Genomic DNA, 18,924 nt, shown 5'->3' with positions numbered 1-18,924 from the left:
CAATTAAAGCACAAAGTGTTTTTGTTTAATCCGAAATTTTGTTTTAATCACATTTTCTTTGAATTTATAGCAATGGGAACCGATGTACCGATCGGACAACTATAAGATATAGATATTGGAAATGTTCTTGACTGAGATATCTGCTCAGAATATACATACATACATAGATAGAAAACCACCTTCGAATATACAGTGGCGGCCACAAATTTATGACGTCTTACGTCTTGAATATTCGCCCGCCAAAAAATGGGAAAAAAGTGAATAAACTAAGAGGACCATTTTTACGATTCATCATCTGACCAACAAAATGATTCTATAAAGTTACTTAGGAGCCGAGAACTAAAGTCATAAAAACAAACGTCATAAATTCGTGGCCACCATTGTACAGAAATCGTAAAGCTACATATGTATGTACATAGATCGACCCAAAGTAATGTTTCGGTTTATGTTTGATTGATTTTTCAAAGAAGTCGTCTCCTTTGTTTTCAAATCAAGCATTTTAATTTAAATTTTGTCGACAAAAAAATTTAAAAATCATTGAATTTCGTTTGAAAAAATGGGGCCCAAATACGATCCGCAAATTGATTTTGCCGAAGTCTACAATACCTGCAAATCCTTCATACTAAATGATGATGACTTATTTAAAATACGCAACGGATTGGATAATGAAATTGGTCTAGGTTTAAGCCGAGACGGTCATGATAGGACCTCGATACCATGTTACTTAAGCTATGTTCAGGATTTGCCAACGGGCCGTGAACGTGGCAGATTTTTGGCTTTAGAAATTTTACCCACAAATTGTCGTATAATGTTAGTGAAGTTTAGCAGCGAAAAGGATGTCTATATGAGCTCGAAATGCATTATTATGCCCTATACTATAGCCGCTGGCAAGGGCAATGAACTCTTTAATTTTTTAGCCCAACATATTGCAATTTTCGTTAAGGAAAAGAAGGTGGAGAAGGATAATCTACCAATGGGTATAGCATTCGCATTTCCATTGAATAAATTGGCCCTAGATGTGGGCATACTGTTGTCTTGGCCCAAGGGCTTTGGTGCCCAGGGAGCTGTGGGCAAAGATGTGGTGCAATTGTTACGTGAAGCTCTAGTGCGTTATCCAGAAGTAAGTGTGAATATAATGGGTATAATTAATGTCGGTACTGGGACATTATTGTCCCTCTGCTGGACTCTGCCCGATACGAAATTGGGTCTAATCGTCGGCACCATTACGAATGCCTGCTATGTGGAACAATCAAGCAATTGCGAAATCTTTGACGAGGTAAATGATACAAAAAAGGATATTATGATCATAAATACCGATTGGGCGCGTTTCGGTGAGAATGGTCACTTGGATTTTATACGCAATGAGTTTGATAAAATTCTGGATAGTGAGTCAAGTTCACCGGGATCACGACTCTATGAGAAATGTGTGGCCACTCTCTTTACGGGTGAACTGGTCCGTTTGATCGTGTTGCGTCTTATGAAGTCTGGCGCCATTTTTGTCGATCAAAAACGTGATTATATTGGCATACAGTGGAAAATGGAAATGAAATCTCTTATTGCCATTGAATCCGATCCACCGGGTGTCTATGTTAAGGCTCAAGAGGTTATGGATAAATTTCAAATACGTAATTGCAAGGAAAAAGATCTGGCTGCCTTTCGATTTATATGCGAGACGGTGATGACACGTTCTGCCCAATTAGTGGGTTGTGGTTTAGCTAGCATCTTGAATCGCATGAAATATTCAAAGGTCTCGATTGCTGTTGATGGAGGGCTATATCGCCTCCATCCCACTTATCCGGATAAGTTGATTTACTATACCCGATTGCTAACTGAACCGGAATATAAATTCGATATTGTTGTGGCCGAAGATAGTTGCGGTGTGGGAGCAGCCATAATGGCCGGTCAGAGCTATGTGAATGTACATAATCGTTCCGGATCCAAATTGTTTGAAATGGATATCTAAAAACCAAATCTTTGTCAATTTAAAATTCATTTTGATATGCGTTGATATCTGTATTCTTTTCAAGCAAATTTCTAATAAACTCGATGGCAAATTTAAGTAATTTGTAAAAATTCGACAGTTTTATTTATTTTATTTTTAACCTTGCTTTAATTCTCATTTAGATATTCAAAATTCAAAATTCTCCCCCTTTCTTTTGGTTTGTAAAAATTTTTAAAATTCAAGTCCCGCAGCCATTGCAGTCCTTGAAATCGGCAAAATGAATCCTAAAGATGAGTTTCCAGAGGCCTATGAGCTGTGTAAACGCTTTATGCTTGGCGAAGATCAAATGATTGAAGTTATAGATCGCATGACCAAAGAAATTAATATGGGTCTCGCACGAGACACGCATGCCAGGTCTGTTATCAAATGCTACGTTAGTCACGTGCAGGACTTGCCCACAGGACAAGAGCGTGGCAAGTTTTTGGCCTTAGATTTGGGAGGAACACATTTTCGTGTTCTTTTGGTCACGTTGATAAATGATTTCGAAACGAATATTGAATCGAAAACTTATATAATGGAGAAATCACTAATTAGTGGCCCGGGCGGGGATCTATTCGATTTTTTAGCCGAATGTTTGGCAAATTTCTGCAAGGATCACCATGTTGAAGGAGATAATTTGCCGTTGGGATTTACCTTTTCCTTTCCCTTGCGTCAAAATGGTCTGGCCAATGGAGTATTGACTGCCTGGACCAAGGGATTCAGTTGTGATGGTGTGGTGGGAAAGAATGTAGTCCAGCTGCTGGAAGAGGCCATCGCCCGGCGCAAAGATTTGAAAATTAATATTGTTGCCATACTCAATGATACGGTTGGCACTTTAATGTCCTGTGCCTACTTATCCCGCAATTGCCGGATTGGCTTAATCGTTGGCACTGGCACCAATGCCTGTTATGTGGAAAAGACCGCCAATGCAGAGATGTTTCAGAATTATCAGACGAGTTCCAAGCCATACATGATTATCAATTGCGAGTGGGGAGCATTTGGTGATAATGGAGTTCTTGATTTCATAAAAACACCTTTCGATAAATTAGTGGACAAGCAAACACCAAATGTTAACAGGCAGACATTTGAAAAATGCATCTCTGGCATGTATCTGGGTGAACTAGTCCGTTTGATACTCATAGACCTTATCGGAAAGGGTGTACTATTTAAAGGACACTCCTCGGAGTTCATTTTCCAGAAATGGAGTTTTCAGACCAGCTTTATATCCGAGGTGGAAAGTGATGCGCCGGGACAGTATCGAAACGCCAGCTTAGTCCTTGACAAAATTGGAGTCCGTCAGACCACCGAATTCGACAAACGCTGCTTGCGTTTTATTTGCGAAACTGTATCAACTCGTGCCGCCAAGCTGACAGCCTGCGGCCTTGTCTGCCTCATTAATAAGATGAACGCCAGTGACGTGACCATAGGCGTTGACGGTGGTGTCTACCGGTTCCATCCCAAATTTCACGATATACTTGTGCATCATGTATCTAAATTATTAAGGCCAGGATTCCATTTTCGTATCGTCCTTTCAGAGGATGGTTCTGGTCGTGGTGCTGCACTAGTGGCGGCTGCTGCTGTCAGTAATAAGTTTACCAAGGAATAAATATTTGGCGCGCTCAATTTTTTTAAAATTGGTCCATTGGGGGAGCCAGTAAGCCGCTAGATGGCGCAACGCCGAACAAATTTTTAGATTTGTGACCTAAATAAAAGTAATTGCCTTATTTGCAAACATTCCGTCTATGTACTTTATATATATTTTTCAATTGTAGTTTCTGTTTTAGTTATTTATTACTATATTTTGCATTTAATTCAAACAAGTGGGTCCCATCGATATCGATAGTTAGTGTTGCAAAACTAAAAATAAGAGAAGTGTCATCACTATTGTTTTACTTTGGCTACAGCACGTGTATTTTCGAAAAGCGTTAAAAAACGAAGAATTATTGCGACAATTGACTTAAAACCATGGTACCCAATGAGAAGAGCTTTCCCCGTGGTGGGATAGTCCATCAGGAGAGTAAATCGGCCAACAGTGATTCGAATATAGTAAGATTTGAAATTTAACATTTCTCGTTAAGTCGCTAACTTTTATACCTTTCCCTCGTTAAGATTTTCGGAGCCACACAGAAAAAAATTAAAAAAGCACCAAAACCTAAGGACAAGCAGCCCAATGAACTTGACCAAGATGAGACAAACGTTGGTGAGCAGCTGGAGGCTTTCTCGGCCGAGTCATTGAAATTCGATACACTACAGGAGGAGATGCTTGTTATGGGAGTGGTCAGAGAAACATCGGCTACATCGGTGCAAGTTGCTCTACCTGGACGATTAACAGCTCGTGCTCTGGTGGCTGATATATCTGAATCATATGCCCGTGTAGCCAAAGCTGCCATGGCGGGAGACACAAGTGAATATCATGATTTGACCGAACTGTTTCATGTGGGCCAGATAGTCTATGGACGGGCTATAAAGACAGATCAATTAGAGACCAAGCGTGTTACTATAATTCTCTCGCTTAAGCCAGCCGATGTGCATAGCCAACTTCAACATACGAGCATTAAGAAGGGATTCATTTTTTCCGGAGCCATTGCCGAAATGCAGGAGCATGGCTACATTATCGAGACGGGAATACAAGGCCTACAGGCCTTTGTGCCCAATGAGGAATCAAATGAAAACCAACTTCATGTGGGACAACTGGCTTTTTTAAAGGTCAAGCAAATCACACATGATAAGAATCAAAGCACTTGCACATGCCAGATAATCTCGGATCAGAATAAGTTAAAAATGAAAAGTCAAAACGAAACTAATCTAGATTATTTACTGCCCGGCAGTATAGTTAGATTCAAATTGTCCAAGCACTTGAAAGATGGCCTCAAGGGAAGCATAATGAATGAGAATTTTGTGGCCTACATTAATGAGCATCATCTGGGCCATCCACTGCACACGCTCCAGGATTATGATCTAAACGAGGAGTACAATGCCCGAGTACTCTACACCATGCCATTAACCAAGTTGGTTTATTTGACACTGAATGTAGAGATTAAAGCCAGACCAGAGCAAGATGTGGAAGATGAAGCCGAGGACCAAACCGAACTCAAAAAGGGTTCTATTGTAGAAAAAGCCAAAGTATTGCGTTTGGCTAGCGGTGGTGTAATTCTTCTTCTTAATAAGCAATCCAAAGGACTCATCTCCTATAGTTGCATCAAATCTCACTATAAGGGAAACTACGATAAGGATGAAGTGCTATCGAAATATGGACGAAAAACGAAACATAAAGTTCGTGTCTTGGGCTATGATCTCATTGAGTCCCTTTATTATTGTTCGGATGATCCGAATGTTGTCAATGAGAAACTCTATACTCTGGAAGATCTCCATCCGGGTGATCTTGTTTCGGCGCGTCTGATTAAACAGGACACAAAGATTAATGGTGGATGGAGCTTAAAACTAGGAAAAATCAATGGAATTATTGATGCCTTATACCTGGCCCCGGGGCAACGTTATGAAGTGGGTCAACGTGTACGTTGTCGTATATTAGATGTAAATTTGGAACGACGTACATGCTATCTAAGCAATCGTCCTGAATATCTAAGTAAAAATGCCAAACTATTGACCAATTTGCAAAGTGCCCAGGAGGGACAAGTCTTCACTGGAACCGTGGTTAAAAGTGAGTTAAACTTCTTCCTTGTTAAGTTCTGTAATGGCCTCAAGGGCGTCCTTTATAAACAACAACTAAAGGATCAGTTGAGTATGACCGAAGGACAAACAATGAAGTTTCGGATTTTACGACGACAAAAGGAACAAATTGTTTTGGCCCTACCAGAGGATAAATTTCTATTGGGTGAAATTTGTCCAGTTGAGGTAACCAATAGCTTGGATTCGGGTTTACAATTTAAAATTAACTATGGCCAAGATGCAGATGAGGAAGAAGAGGATTATTTGGGTCTCATTCCGATAAGATTACTGTCGGATTATCCAGAGTTATTACATGCCCAGAAACGTATATATCCAGTGGGCACTCAAACGGAGGCCGCTTGCATTAACCAGAACATATTCAGTGTACGGGATGTACCCTACTTCAGTGAGCATGAAACAAAGGATTGGCAATCTGTGCGGGAAGGTGACATCTTAAGAGCATATGTTAAAAATGTTACTGATCAGGTTATCGACGTCCTGGTACTAGTAAGGAATTACAATAAATTGGTGAAATTGCATGTAAAAATGTTACGGCTTAATGCCGTAAGAGACGCATCTGTTACACTGGTCCCGGAGCAATTGCTCTATGTGAAAGTTCTTAGCAAAGAGCCAGAGACCAAGACTCTAACCGTATCGGCGAAACTAACCGATGTATGGAGCGGCAAACTAACTGAAACTGCCGGCATGGTGGAGAGGTAGGCTCAATGATGAATCAATAGCATTTTAAAATCACTTTAATCGTTGTTTTTTATTTCAGTTACCTTCAAGAAGTTGCACACATTAGATCGTCGGTGAGAAGCCTATTTTCCGCCCCCATAGCCAAATATACGATAGGTGAGAAAATTAATGTCGTATTCAAAGGAATCGATCCAGTTTCAAATGACTGGCTTTACTCGGTCGACAAATCACCAAAATTGACTGCATTGCTTGTGGCCAGCTTAGCACCTTCTGGTCATGCCAATGCTCCAGCCAAGGGCAGCAAACATCAAGCTGTGATTCTTTGGATTGATTATGCCAGTGATGTTCTTCTGATAAGCAATAAGCGGGTAGATATTGAACATATTACCACCAGCACAGATTTACCACAGAATCTGATGGGCAAAGCTGGCATGAAGGCCAAAGTACTGCTCAAATTGGAATCCATAGCAATATGCTCGCTTAAAAAGAAGGGAGTGAATCCTTTAGTTTTTTGCCCCATTCGCCTGCATACCAACGATGTGGAGAATTCTGCCAGTGCTGGACTTAGACAGGGAGATTTTTGCAATATTGGCTTTATACATGATCACTTGCCCATAGCAGTGCCAGAAAATGTATGGAAACTCTGGCGCGGAGTTGGAGTAGGTGTAGTGACTGGAGTAAAGCGAGCATTAGAGGAGGAGACACTTTCATCACCGGCTGTCAAAACTAAAAAGTCGAAAATGGAAAAGGGTCCACTCTTCTTTGAGGATAGACAATCGGCCAAACGCCTGGAACCACCAGCTACAGAAACAGAAGCAGTTCCACCTCCAACCCGTTTACCAGGTGTCTTGAACTTCTGGAATGAAAGTGAAGCTTCAAATGCTGCTGCTGATTCCTCCAGCAGTGATGAAGCTGATGAGACTGAGCAACAGGATCCCAAAAAAAGACGACTTAGTTCCAAGGCCAAGGCTAAAGCCCAAGTTAAGGAAGAACAACGTCTGCGTGAGATTGAGGAACGGAATGCTGATCCAGACGCCAAACCCGAAACCATCGATCAATATGAACGACTGGTCTTGGCACAGCCCAACAATAGTTTAACCTGGCTGCAATACATAGCCTTCCTTTTGTCCAACACGGAAATCGAGAAGGCTCGTGTCTTGGCCCGGCGTGCCATTTCAACAATATCGTTCCGCGAATCACAAGAGTTGCGTAATATTTGGAGTGCTTTGCTTAACATTGAGCTCACCTACAACAGCCAGAACTTCGATGATGTCCTGAAGGAGGCACTCAACTCCAATGATCCTCTAGAGATTTATCTCAGCTTGGTTGATATTTTTAGGAAAAACAATCAAAAGGAACGACTCTCTGGCGTTCTGGTCACTATTTTGAATAAATTCAAATCGCAACTAAAAGTTTGGTCCCTCGCCGCCGATGCCTATTTCTGGCTGGGACGTTCCGATCAAGTTCATGCTTTGCTCCAGCGTGCCCTGCGAACGTTGCCCAATTCAGACCGTAAGTTTGCATAAAATTACACACTAGATTGACTCTAAACTCCTCTCCTTGTGTTTCATTTCTACAGATATCAATTGCATTGTGGCATTTGCCAAATTGTTTGCCAAACATGATGCTCCCGATATGGCTCAAACATTGCTTGATGATGTGGTGACCTCCTACCCGAAACGCACTGACATTTGGTTAGTCTATGTGGACATGCTAATCAAGGCACAATTAATTGATGCAGCCAGGTAAATTTTACATAAAAGATCTAATCAGAAAGATTCTGGATTTAATTCTTGCTTTTATTTTTATTTTGTAGAAATGTCTTGGAACGTGCTGTTGTCCAAAAACTGAGACCCAATAAAATGCAAGTAATCTATAAAAAGTATTTGCAACTCGAAGAAAACTTTGGTACCGAGGCCCATGTGGCCAATGTTAAACAGCAGGCAGAGCAATGGGTTAGAAACTATGCCAAACTGGCTGGAGCAGCTGTCAATTAAGGATTTATGAATTAGAATTTAGTAACTAAATATACACTTGCTTTCATTTTTTTTTTTCGTTTTATTTTCTATAGAAATTAACCTTTTTTTAAATGAAGTGTGTGATTTCTTGCGAAGTTCTACCATGTTTTTTAAATACATATATGTATAATAAAGTACCTATTGTCTATATATATAATCTTATATATAGAAAATACATACAAGAATAAGAAAAAAATAATGGGCTTTCATTGAGAGACACCACAAATTATAAGTGTGAACTAAAGTACAATAAACAAAAAATGATGATGTGTGATTTATAAAGTAGGATGGATGGATGGATTGTTGTTGGGGTGGGCGAGAAGGTTTCGATGAGAACACTTTATACTTAGGCCTAAGTTGGTATTTGGAATAATGTGGGAAGGATGGTAGTGTTTGTGGGGCCTTCGATGAAGTGAGGGGTGAGGTGACAAGTGATTCTTACACATTAATCAATAAAGAAGCTAAGTGACTCTATAAAAAAGTTTAATTTTATCAAGTTTTTCTTTATCTTTAATTTATACATAAAACAGTCTGCATCTGGGTTTGTTGTATTTTTTCGGGGGTGGGGGTTATCCACTCCCTCATTCCTTGAAAATGCCTCGCGCTTTAGCTGAGATTTTACGCACTCGACCGCGACTGCTAACGCTGACCAATTGCTCATCACTGTCCACGGTGCTGCTGTGGCCATTATCGTCTTCTTCCCAACCGGTTGAACGAGGACGCGATTCTCTGGTATCATGCTCCTGGGAGCCATTACCATTACGCATTCTTTTGCGTGGCAGTTGCTGCTGTTGTTGCTGCTCATCGTCATCAGATTGCTCGTTATAGCGTGGACGCTTTTGATTGCGCCCACGACGATTGGAGTTCGGACGACGCCTATTTCTGGGCAGATCATCGTCATCGTCGTCGTCTTCTTCTTCGTCATCCTCATCATCATTATTATCATTAATGAATGAATTATCCGATGGCGGACGACGAGTGGGACGACGTTGTCTTTGATTTGAGGCTGGAGTTGATGAGTTTTTGGTCCTGCGTCGCAGATGCTGTTGTTGGTTGCTTCCTCCTCCATTGCTTGGCGACACATAGCTGGTCAATGGCTGATTGTCTTCTGAATCCGTAGCTGACTCCGCTGCGCTGCTTTGTGAGGTCGAGCCACCATCGGTACCCTCATCAGAAGCCGCAGCCTCTTCCGCTTGCTCTTCCTCTTGGGAATTCTCCTGACTTGTACGTCCACGTAGACGACGCGTGCTTATACTACTAGCATTATTGGCGGTGCTAGTAGTGGCGCTGGTGGTGGTTGAGGTGGGTTGTCGACTATGACGACTAACAATGCCATTTAACAGTCGGGAATTGTCCAAGGGATCTAGGCTAGAGTCAAGCTCATCGGCATTACGCTGATGACGTGACAACATTCGTCTCGGACCTTGCCGTGAGCTCAGATAATTATGATCATGGGTGGCAAGACCGGACGGCTGTGAGGTGGATTGAGTGGTTGTTGCTGTCGTCGTTGATGTGGCATGAGAACGGGTCATGTGGGTGCTCCTGATCGGTGATGGCAGACGTCGTCGCAGCGCTAGTGGATGAGGCGCTACCGTTGCTGCCGCTGACAATGACGTCGTCGCTGTTGATGCTTTTGATGGTGTGTTATGGGCAGATTCTGCGAAGAAAAGTAATTGATTGATATGGATTTTTGATAAAGAATCAAGGGAAAATGGACTAAACTTACTTTGCTGATTATTGGCAAGCGGCTCATTATCACTATCATCGTCGTCGTCATCATCCTCCTCGTCGTCATCGCTGGGTGCGGTTCTCACCACTGTATTGCGATTTGTCCGCAATTGCCGTGAAGTACCAGCAGCTGAAGCCAATGCAGCGCGACTCGTCGATGGCATATCATCCTTGGTGGGTGTGGGTAAAATCTAAAGAAATAAAAGTAAAAAAAGTTATTAACTTTTGTCCTCATCGAACTGTTGCTTTTAAACTAACCTCTTCCGCTTCTTCGCTCTCCTCTTCTATATCACTGCCCCGTCCCCAATCCATAAGTGCACGCTTGGCACTTTGCCTTGTCGGTCTACCCACTGCACTATGACCATGCGAATCTGTATCGGATTCTATAATCCGTCCATTACGCACCGGCAGATGATAGCTATGATCATTCTCAGTCGGATGTTGACCACTAGATGATCTGCCACCATTGGCACGTGTATTGCGAGAGGGACTCTCGACAACTCCTGCCACAGCACCAGCCGCACTGGTACTGGCACCATTGGAAATAGCATGAGATGACGATCGTCCGGCTTTGGCTCTTTTCCGTGGCGTCACATGATTATGGCTATCCTGAGTGCTTTCATCTTGTTGCGAATGGGATGCAGAGGCATCTTCGGAGCTTCCGCCCATAAGACGTCTGGAACGGGGACGTGTTGCAACAGTTGATCCTCCTGTTCGCTCCTCAGAACTACGTCGCTTTCTGCCATGTGGTTGACCGTTGTTGGAGACGCGCTGTTTCCTACTACCGGCGGCACCACCAGCACGACGACGACGATTATTATTTTCATTGGGATTGTAGCTCTCCTCCGAGTCATTTGCATTGAAGTCATCGTCGCTATTGCCAGCCGCTGCGCGTCGACGAGCTTGGCCACGTTGAGGTCGTCTTTGTTGCGGCGAACTTTCATTTGAATGGCCATCATCCTCATCGCTACTGGCCTCTGAAGTGTCCTCTTCCTCATCCTCCTCCTCTTCTTCCTCTTCGTCTTCTTCACTGCTGATTCTTTGACGTCTCTTCTGCTGGGCAGCAGTCGAAGATGAAGAAGTGACACGGTTTGAACCCGAATTACTACCTACAATTCCCGCCGCACCCAATCCACCATTACGTCGCGATCGCGAACGAGATGAGGACTGAGCAGTGGCTGCTGCTGCAGCAGATTCATCGTCATCCTCATCATCATCATCATCGTCGTCGTCATCCTCATCTTCGCTTGAATGGGCCACAGGTAAACGACGAGCTGCTGCTGCTGGCTTTTGTCCACCGCGACGTGTAGCTCTTTCTGTGGCTTTTCTTTTATTGGGACTACTGGAACCACCACGACCGCTGCCACCGCTGCTGCCGGATTTATTCTTATTTGCACGTCTGCGGGACGCTTTCCAGTTCGTAACGACCGTTTTAATGTGGGACTCGAAGAGGGCACCGAGACGCAGGGTCATGGCATAGATCTGCAAAAAGAAGCAGCAGAAAAAGATTAGCAAGAATATTAAAAAAAGTTGGCGGATTGTTGATATTCCCAATCGATCAATTGGCCGATTTGTTTTTCATTCTACTAAACAACTAGCATAACCAATTATCAATAATCTCGGTAAGCAAATCGGAATTAAGATTGCCTATACATAGTATCGACTGATAGAGGGTAAGAAAATAACAAAAGGTAAAAACAAACTATAAAAGTAATAACCCTGTTAATATACAGAGTAATTGTATATTTTCCAATTAACAAAATCTCCGATTGGTTTATTAAATATCAACAATCCCATAAAATTGGATTAAACCCGGTTTTATGAGGAGCAACCTTACCGCCATGGTCTCCTATTAATTATTGGTCACACGGAGGATCGTCATTCATTTTGATGTGTTGTGGAAAAGATGGATTTATATATGGATTCGATTCGATATTATTGATGATTGTTATTATTATGAGGTGGGTGATTGATTGATTAGTTGATAGATCGATTGGTTGGTTAATTTCAAGTTTGGAAGGCATGTTTAACGATATAGGAAAGGCAAAAGAAAGTAGATGAGCTTGCATATGCGTGTGTGTGTGTAAGTGTGTTTGTGGTCATAAGTGTGTGTAAAAGGGGGGTGGTATGTGTGTTTTAGAGGGCTTCTTTGTGGTGAGTATGGGAGGCAGAAACTGAAGAAACAACGACTAAAAAGCAACTACAAATCGACATTTAAAAAGGTTTTTTTTCTCTTTTCGTTCAGTTTTTAGAATAGCTTAGAATAACAAATGACGACTCCCGTTTCTCCCATCTCTTCCTCCTCCTCCCTTATTTTATTTTGGTTGCCATTTGGTGGCGCCTTTGACTCACCCGAGACCGTTTGTTGGTATTGTAGTTTTTGGAATTCTGGAATATCAAACGAACATCCTTGGCAAAATCCATCGGATCGTCATAGTTCCCTCCAAGCAAATCCTCTTTAACTGTACGCAAGTCCATGGGTGTGGCTATAATTTCTAAATAATCTGGAAACTCAATCGTATCCACTGGCTCACGGAATGGCAACGAATCGGGGCGCAGCCACATTAAATCCAACAGTTGACGGCAATCGGATCGCCAATCACCATCAGAACGTATGCGATTGGATCTGATGAATTATAAAAAACAAAAGAAAAACTTATTTTGTGATGCAAATCAAATTCTGATGCCAGCTCTCACCTTCTTGTGGAGGAGACTCGTTGGCGGGCAGCTGCAGCGGAAGTTGTTGGTCCTGTACTGGTGGATGGAACTACATCGGAGTCGACCTCATTTTCCGATTCGGATGAATGATAAACATCAACCAATTGATGATAGACAGCAGCCACATCAATATCATCTGCATCCCTATAGAAAGATGGAACCAGAGATAGTCTTTAGAATAAGCTACACCAGCTAGATGTATCCCTTACCTAATGATCCTTAAACACAGATCGGTTACAATTCGAGCATGCTTCACTATACTTGTGTGCCGGCGATTATATTGCTCCGCATTCGTAGCCAAATAACGTACATCAAACTGAGCGGATGTGATGCGACGATAAAAATGATTTTCAAATCTTGATTTCACTGTCGTCAAATCAATGGGATATTCGATTAGATAGGCATAATCCGGATAAATATTTAGATCGACAGGAGCAAGGAAATGTTCGGCTATTGATAGCCGCATAACTTGTTCCAAACCATTGATGATACGTCGGCAGGTTCCATCCCGATCGCCCCGATGCCATTCCTCTGATTTGGGCTGATAAAGGGTAGCTCGTATTTCCTCAGGTAGAACGGGAACTGCTCCGCCTTCTTCATCCGGTAGGCGTTGTTCATCTATAGGTTCCATATCCCAAGGACTCATATACTCATATTCTCCATTATCCCAACGAACGCGAAAGCACATAAAAAAGGATTCGGGAAAATCGGCAGCCAATGGATGTCGCGATTCAATTTGTCCCATCCACCAGCCATCGCCAATCATACAGCGAAAACGATCACCGATGCTCCAATTGCGCTGCACTGCCAAATCGAATGTCTGGCGGAGCACTAAGAAATCAAGAACATCCGGCATGTCATGATATTTGATTTTAAACGTTGTCCCCGTCATATTGCCCTCATCATCGATCATGGCCAGTTTGAGGCAGCATAGCCGAGGTGGACGAATTTCGTATTTAATGCCAATTACACGAACCAACTCATGATCACGAAGCGTGTGAAAGTTCCAAGGTTCCGAGCTATGGGACAATTTGTAGACTTTTTTAGCACGAACAGCTTCCAGGTATCTATGATGGCCCTGACGAAAGTAGACTATTTCATCTCCCATTTGAGGATAGTAGGGAGCCTTTCTTGGAATCACCTCTGATAACCACTCGGCTGGTCTGAAAAGCTCGGGTATTTCACCATTAGGTGCTGTTGGTGGGATAAGAACACGCTTTCGTCCTTTCCTTCTGCCCTGACCACCAGCAGCTTGACCACCAGTGCCCGATGCTGCTGCCGCTGTGGCCGCGGTCTCTTCATCACTGCTATCGTCACTGATGGTACGACGGCGTGATAACGGTTTTCGCTTAGATCGTTTTGGAGGCTCTAGATTGGGACCCGGCGTATCTGCCACCCAATCGGAATAGTCTGAGCTATCCGTTTCGGACTCTTCACTGCTATCCTCTAGATTTTCCTCCACATTAGAATAGCTTGTATCTCCTGATGTGTTGCTGGCTGTATCCTCCTCCTCTTCTTCTTCATGCGCCGGAGCTGCATTATCATAGCGACGATCTTGTTCCTGATCTCTTACAGCTCGTGTGCGATAGGCGGGTTGTTCACCAGATTGGGCACCCCTGCGACGACCTGGGCGTCCTTGCCCTGTACCATTAGAGCGGGTATTCCGTGGTCTACCAACCGTGCCACCAGCTTGTTGATGGGCTGAGGCAGCACTGGCCGTATTTATCATAATCGGTCGGCGGCGCATTTCCCGTTTGTACTCTTGTGACTCAAACTGACCAGCAGAATAAATGGTCTGCCTAAGATTTTGCTGTTGGGCATATTTCATGGGACGTACATAGGTGCGACGCACAAACTTAATCGGTACGGCCTGCTGTGGTGCACCCTGCTGCGCTTGTTCTTCGCCTGCAGCAGGTGCTGCTGGAGCCGCTGGAGCTGCCGCTGGAACGACTGCCGATGCTGCCCATCCTTGAGCCAGGCGACCACCAAGAACATTGCCACGTGGGGATTGCCGACTATCTGGTTGCGGTTGTTGACGATTTGTAAGACGTTCAAATGATTGATTCGCATTACTGGAATTCCCATCATTGGCATTGGAATTTCCCTGACGATTGGCCAAAGCTGCTATCATTCGATCTATGTGAGAATAATTGGCGGGCCCATGAACAGCGGCTCCGGCTCCCGCGACAGGAGCCACAGCATTAGGTTGAATCAGATTGGCTGGAGCATTATCTTCAATGACTACACCATCAACGCCAATTGTCAGATTGGGTATCAACTGATCGGCACTGCAATTTTCGCGTCCTGGGACAAATCGCTGATATTTGGTGGGATGTGGATTGCCATCAGCATCAACAAGAAATGGCGGCGGCATAAGATGAGGCATAATTTGCGTCTGTTCGTCCACCACATGGTGTTGGGCATCTCGCAGCAAAGGTCGAAAATCCGTATGAAAGAACAACTCCGATGGCAGCTAATAAAGGAGCACATATTTAAAGAAAAGAATTCGTCACGTTAGTCTGGAAATTTCTTTTCATTTCATCAACCATACCATTTTGTATTTCTCCATGCCTAATCCCAAACCGAAAATTAGTATATGACCATGGGAATCTGTGGCTGCTATCATTGTACCATCTGGTGACCATTTGGCATCAAAAACACTGCCATGACCTTGTCCATCTATATCATTGAAGAAGTTAGCCACACAAACGCCTTGATCAATGTCCCAGAGAAACACCTGGCCATCATGACCAGCTGAGAGGAGGACGTGTTCATCTTTCGGATTAGATTCCAGAACATAAAGCTCATCCTTGTGACCGCGTAAAACTCGATGTAATTTTCCTGTTTTTGAGTCCCAGATTTTGATCTGCCAAAAGGAATATTTATAGTTATTTAAATGTTAGTTTTTTTCATTTCCTTCCTTTTTTTAAAAAAGACTTACCGTGTAGTCGTTAACGGCCGTGATGACATATCGATCTGATGCATCCCAGGCCACCATAGTAACTTTAAGCTTTTTACCCTCCTCTGGTTCCGGACAGCTAAGACAACAACACAAATATTGGTATTCGAGATAAATGGTTTATTCATCACGTTACTCACCTGACCAATCGCTCTGTCATACAGAGTTTTGTGCTCTTCCACTGCTGGGACTCAAATGTCCATATATGTGCCGTGCCATCTTTACTACCAGATATGAATCTCAGGCCACGATGCGACCATTGAACGGAATCAACCGCATCTGTGTAAGCCTCCGTCTCCAATATGCGTTTCGGGCCATCCTCAGCCATCATATAGACACGCACATGATGATCCGCCGAGCCGGCAGCTAGAAACATACCACCCGGAGAAAAGGTTGTGCACATCATTTGAGCCTGACCCGGTCGCAATTTCTCGTGGTATTGCGTGGGCTTAGGAGCAAATGTTATTTTCTGTCCCCGAGGCGTTGAGTACTGCCAAAATGCAATCGAACCATCTGTGCTGGTCGTGACCAAATATTTTAGATCACTTCTCGGCGATGGACAAAAGTTCACAGATGTGATCATGCCTGTATGGGCAGCCAGGACGGCAATGGGTGAAGTGGTTTGCATATCCCACACCCTAAGGATGCGGTCCACAGAACCAGCGGCGAGCATGGTATTATCCAAATTAATGGCAATATCTGTAATCTCCGCTGACGCCCCACGCAAAGTGGCCAATAAACGGCCATCCGCTGCTGACCAAATCTTAATAAGCAAATCATCTGCACCAGTTATGATGTAACGTCCCGTACGATCGAAAAGAACACAATAAACCGAGGAGAGGTGACCCACAGTACGTCGAAGTAGTTTTGTCTTGCGATACAGATCTGTGGGGACCAGCTGTTTCCGACGCACATGAACCCCATGCTCTCGTCCGGTAAGAACTTTGGCTGTAACAAACATAAAAACATGCAATTAATTCGGAAAACTATTTTCAATTCAGTTAGCGATCTTACTTAGATTATTGATGGGCCTAGAAAGGGTGGAATCGGGAAGCGAAACACCATGCAAACGTGTGCAGTAGTCTCTTAGAGAACGATACCGATAGACTGATTCCTTAGTCCGAAGCAAATTCTGGCGTCCGGTGCCCAGAAGTGAATTGATTCCAGGCACACTTGGGGCCAGCTCCTGGTCCACCAATGGTCCAAGGCGGGAGCATATTTCGAGCAAATGATTCGACCCGATATGAGCGTATTTTTGTTCCTTTAATAAAGTGACACAAAGTTTAAAAATCGATAAAAAATCGATAAAGATTTGTTGGTATCGCTGGGTCCAGAATACGAGATAAACTAGCTGTCTCGTTCTTGCCAAGCCACAGCTAAATGGTGGTTGTGTTATACATATACTTATATGCATCTGTGTGCGTATGGCAAACAAAATGTCGACAATTGTTATAAAAAAATTTCTAAATAAAACAATTTTAGAAATAATATTTTCAAAATTTCTAATGTCTCGACAATTATAGCAATATTTCTAATGCAGTTAAGGTCTTTTATATTTTTGGTCAAAAAAACATTGATTAAAAACATATTTTTTAATTCAAAAATTAATAAATAATTAAATAGAATTTCTAAATTATTGTTTTACAAAATTTAATTAATTACATTTTGTCTTATGGTTGTCAATCAATCGATGACCTACAAGTGACGTCACAAACACATACACACACGCGCACACAGAAAGAGAGCGACTCACGAAAAGACAAAGGCAAACGTATCATCACTTATGCAAGCCACAAATGCAAATTTATAATAAATATTTTGTATAAAATAACTCACCAATTCGGCAAAGGTCTGTTCATGCTCATTTCCCAGCCAGTCAATGCGTCGGGGCAATACCTAATACATAAAGAAACGGGGTAGGGGGAAGACAATAGAAATGTTATCACTGGATGTCATTAATGGTACAGCTGCGGGGGGTGAAGTGGGAATCTACCTACTACGTCATCAGCCGCAATGTTTTTGTTGTTTTACCTACTTTTTATTATTAAACGGCAGACAGACGACAGACAGACAGACTGACTACCATATGACCACCAGCCACTGAAAAATTCACTTGCCAGTATGGTTTTGAACTCGGGAATAAACAGACGACGTCGGATGGAGAAGGCAGCGTTTGGGCCGGCAACAACAACACCAACAACAACAGCGAAAAATATATAAACAAAAAAATAACACAACAAAGGCAGCGCGCGGTGGTAGTCGAAGGGTACCCTCCCTTGCCTATATCTTCCTAACTGCAGATCTTGTGCCCCCTTTTGACTTACCTTCTTTTGCTCCAATTCCTGCACTAGGACCTGTAAGAATGTTAATTTAATTTAAACAATAATTACATATTTTACTTTCGTTTGATATCTATCAAAACAAATTGCAATAAACTGCTCGTCTCGTTCTACCTACCTTGGCAGTGTCTTGTAGCGGGCCCGCTGTCAAAAACTTGGATATCAGAAAGTACAATTCTGCAAATAGAAATGTGCAACAAGTTGTTAAAAAACAGAGTTTGTACACAATAAATGCTCCCCCCTCTCTGACCCATAATGTTTCAAAACGCTTTTCCTCCTTTTGGTGCAGTTTTTTTCAGTGGGAAATCGCAAAGCTAGTCGAATTGCAGCGGCGCCTGGGTCTTACACAGAGGCAACAGCAGCAACACATTCATTCCTCTTTCTCTTTTCCTCTTGCGCTCGCTGGCTGGCTGCCTCTGTGTGTATCAAGGCCCCTTCTTCTGCGGACTAGCAGCCATTTTGATGGTACTACACCCACAATTCATTTAGATTCGGACACACACCTGGCACTATCACATCAATTGAATTGTTCGGCCTATTTTCCATTATTCATTGCGAATTACAAATCACACACACACGTAAATTTGTTACAAAATGCTCGCTCGCTCCCTGCTTGCTTGAAATTCTTTCTTTTTTTTCTCTCTCACACATACTAGAGATGGTATTTTGGTGAAACCAATCCAATGTCATCGATAGTCTTAATTATCGACTGAAATCAATCGAATGTCATCGATATTTTTCCCAGCTGTAACACACATCTCCATAGGCGGGTAGTTCCAATTTTTTTCAGTATTTTCCGCATTTTCTTTAAAG

General features: G+C 42.8%; 4 protein-coding genes across 4 annotated transcripts; 3 read left to right on the top strand and 1 right to left on the bottom strand.

Annotated features, from left to right (window-relative positions):
* Window positions 1-103: 103 nt before the first annotated feature.
* On the top strand, window positions 104-2,053 carry Hex-t1 (Hexokinase testis 1). Its single transcript, XM_068297426.1, has one exon. It carries the CDS (start codon window positions 557-559, stop codon window positions 1,961-1,963), a length of 1,407 nt encoding a protein of 468 aa, XP_068153527.1. The 5' UTR covers window positions 104-556; the 3' UTR covers window positions 1,964-2,053.
* Window positions 2,054-2,124: 71 nt separating this feature from the next.
* Window positions 2,125-3,713, top strand: Hex-t2 (Hexokinase testis 2). Its single transcript, XM_068297248.1, has one exon. The coding sequence runs from the start codon at window positions 2,220-2,222 to the stop codon at window positions 3,585-3,587; it is 1,368 nt and encodes a 455-aa protein (XP_068153349.1). The 5' UTR covers window positions 2,125-2,219; the 3' UTR covers window positions 3,588-3,713.
* Window positions 3,714-3,865: 152 nt separating this feature from the next.
* Rrp5 (Ribosomal RNA Processing 5) lies at window positions 3,866-8,545 on the top strand. The gene is made up of 5 exons (XM_068297854.1): window positions 3,866-4,027; window positions 4,091-6,366; window positions 6,429-7,861; window positions 7,929-8,094; window positions 8,166-8,545. The coding sequence occupies exons 1-5, from the start codon at window positions 3,947-3,949 to the stop codon at window positions 8,344-8,346; spliced, it is 4,137 nt and encodes a 1,378-aa protein (XP_068153955.1). The 5' UTR covers window positions 3,866-3,946; the 3' UTR covers window positions 8,347-8,545.
* BRWD3 (bromodomain and WD repeat-containing protein) lies at window positions 8,379-18,752 on the bottom strand. Its single transcript, XM_068297853.1, has 14 exons — window positions 18,615-18,752; window positions 18,230-18,288; window positions 18,097-18,126; window positions 17,609-17,668; window positions 16,787-17,033; window positions 15,913-16,720; window positions 15,755-15,851; window positions 15,365-15,679; window positions 13,023-15,286; window positions 12,793-12,957; window positions 12,448-12,721; window positions 10,354-11,577; window positions 10,094-10,286; window positions 8,379-10,024 (listed from the first exon to the last, which is right to left on the bottom strand). The coding sequence occupies exons 1-14, from the start codon at window positions 18,655-18,657 to the stop codon at window positions 8,949-8,951; spliced, it is 6,855 nt and encodes a 2,284-aa protein (XP_068153954.1). The 5' UTR covers window positions 18,658-18,752; the 3' UTR covers window positions 8,379-8,948.
* Window positions 18,753-18,924: the final 172 nt, after the last annotated feature.

This window comes from Drosophila tropicalis, unplaced genomic scaffold (assembly GCF_018151085.1).
Source record: "Drosophila tropicalis isolate 14030-0801.00 unplaced genomic scaffold, ASM1815108v1 contig_859, whole genome shotgun sequence".
NCBI lineage: Eukaryota > Metazoa > Arthropoda > Insecta > Diptera > Drosophilidae > Drosophila > Drosophila tropicalis.
Note: the sequence above shows the minus strand (reverse complement) of the source record. Positions and strands in the feature narration are given on the sequence as shown.

What these genes read in the sequence shown, in the direction of transcription:
- Hex-t1 (XM_068297426.1), top strand. Translation starts at nt 557, where the DNA reads ATGGGGCCCAAATACGATCCGCAAATTGATTTTGCCGAAGTCTACAAT.
- Hex-t2 (XM_068297248.1), top strand. Translation starts at nt 2,220, where the DNA reads ATGAATCCTAAAGATGAGTTTCCAGAGGCCTATGAGCTGTGTAAACGC.
- Rrp5 (XM_068297854.1), top strand. Translation starts at nt 3,947, where the DNA reads ATGGTACCCAATGAGAAGAGCTTTCCCCGTGGTGGGATAGTCCATCAG. An exon ending in CCAACAGTGATTCGAATATA is followed by an intron (nt 4,028 to 4,090) that starts GTAAGATTTGAA and finishes TCCCTCGTTAAG; the next exon opens with ATTTTCGGAGCCACACAGAA. An exon ending in CAATTAATTGATGCAGCCAG is followed by an intron (nt 8,095 to 8,165) that starts GTAAATTTTACA and finishes TTTATTTTGTAG; the next exon opens with AAATGTCTTGGAACGTGCTG.
- BRWD3 (XM_068297853.1), bottom strand. Translation starts at nt 18,657, where the DNA reads ATGGAAAATAGGCCGAACAATTCAATTGATGTGATAGTGCCAG. An exon ending in TAGGCCCATCAATAATCTAA is followed by an intron (nt 16,721 to 16,786) that starts GTAAGATCGCTA and finishes TGTTTGTTACAG; the next exon opens with CCAAAGTTCTTACCGGACGA. An exon ending in AGAGCGAAGAAGCGGAAGAG is followed by an intron (nt 10,287 to 10,353) that starts GTTAGTTTAAAA and finishes TTATTTCTTTAG; the next exon opens with ATTTTACCCACACCCACCAA.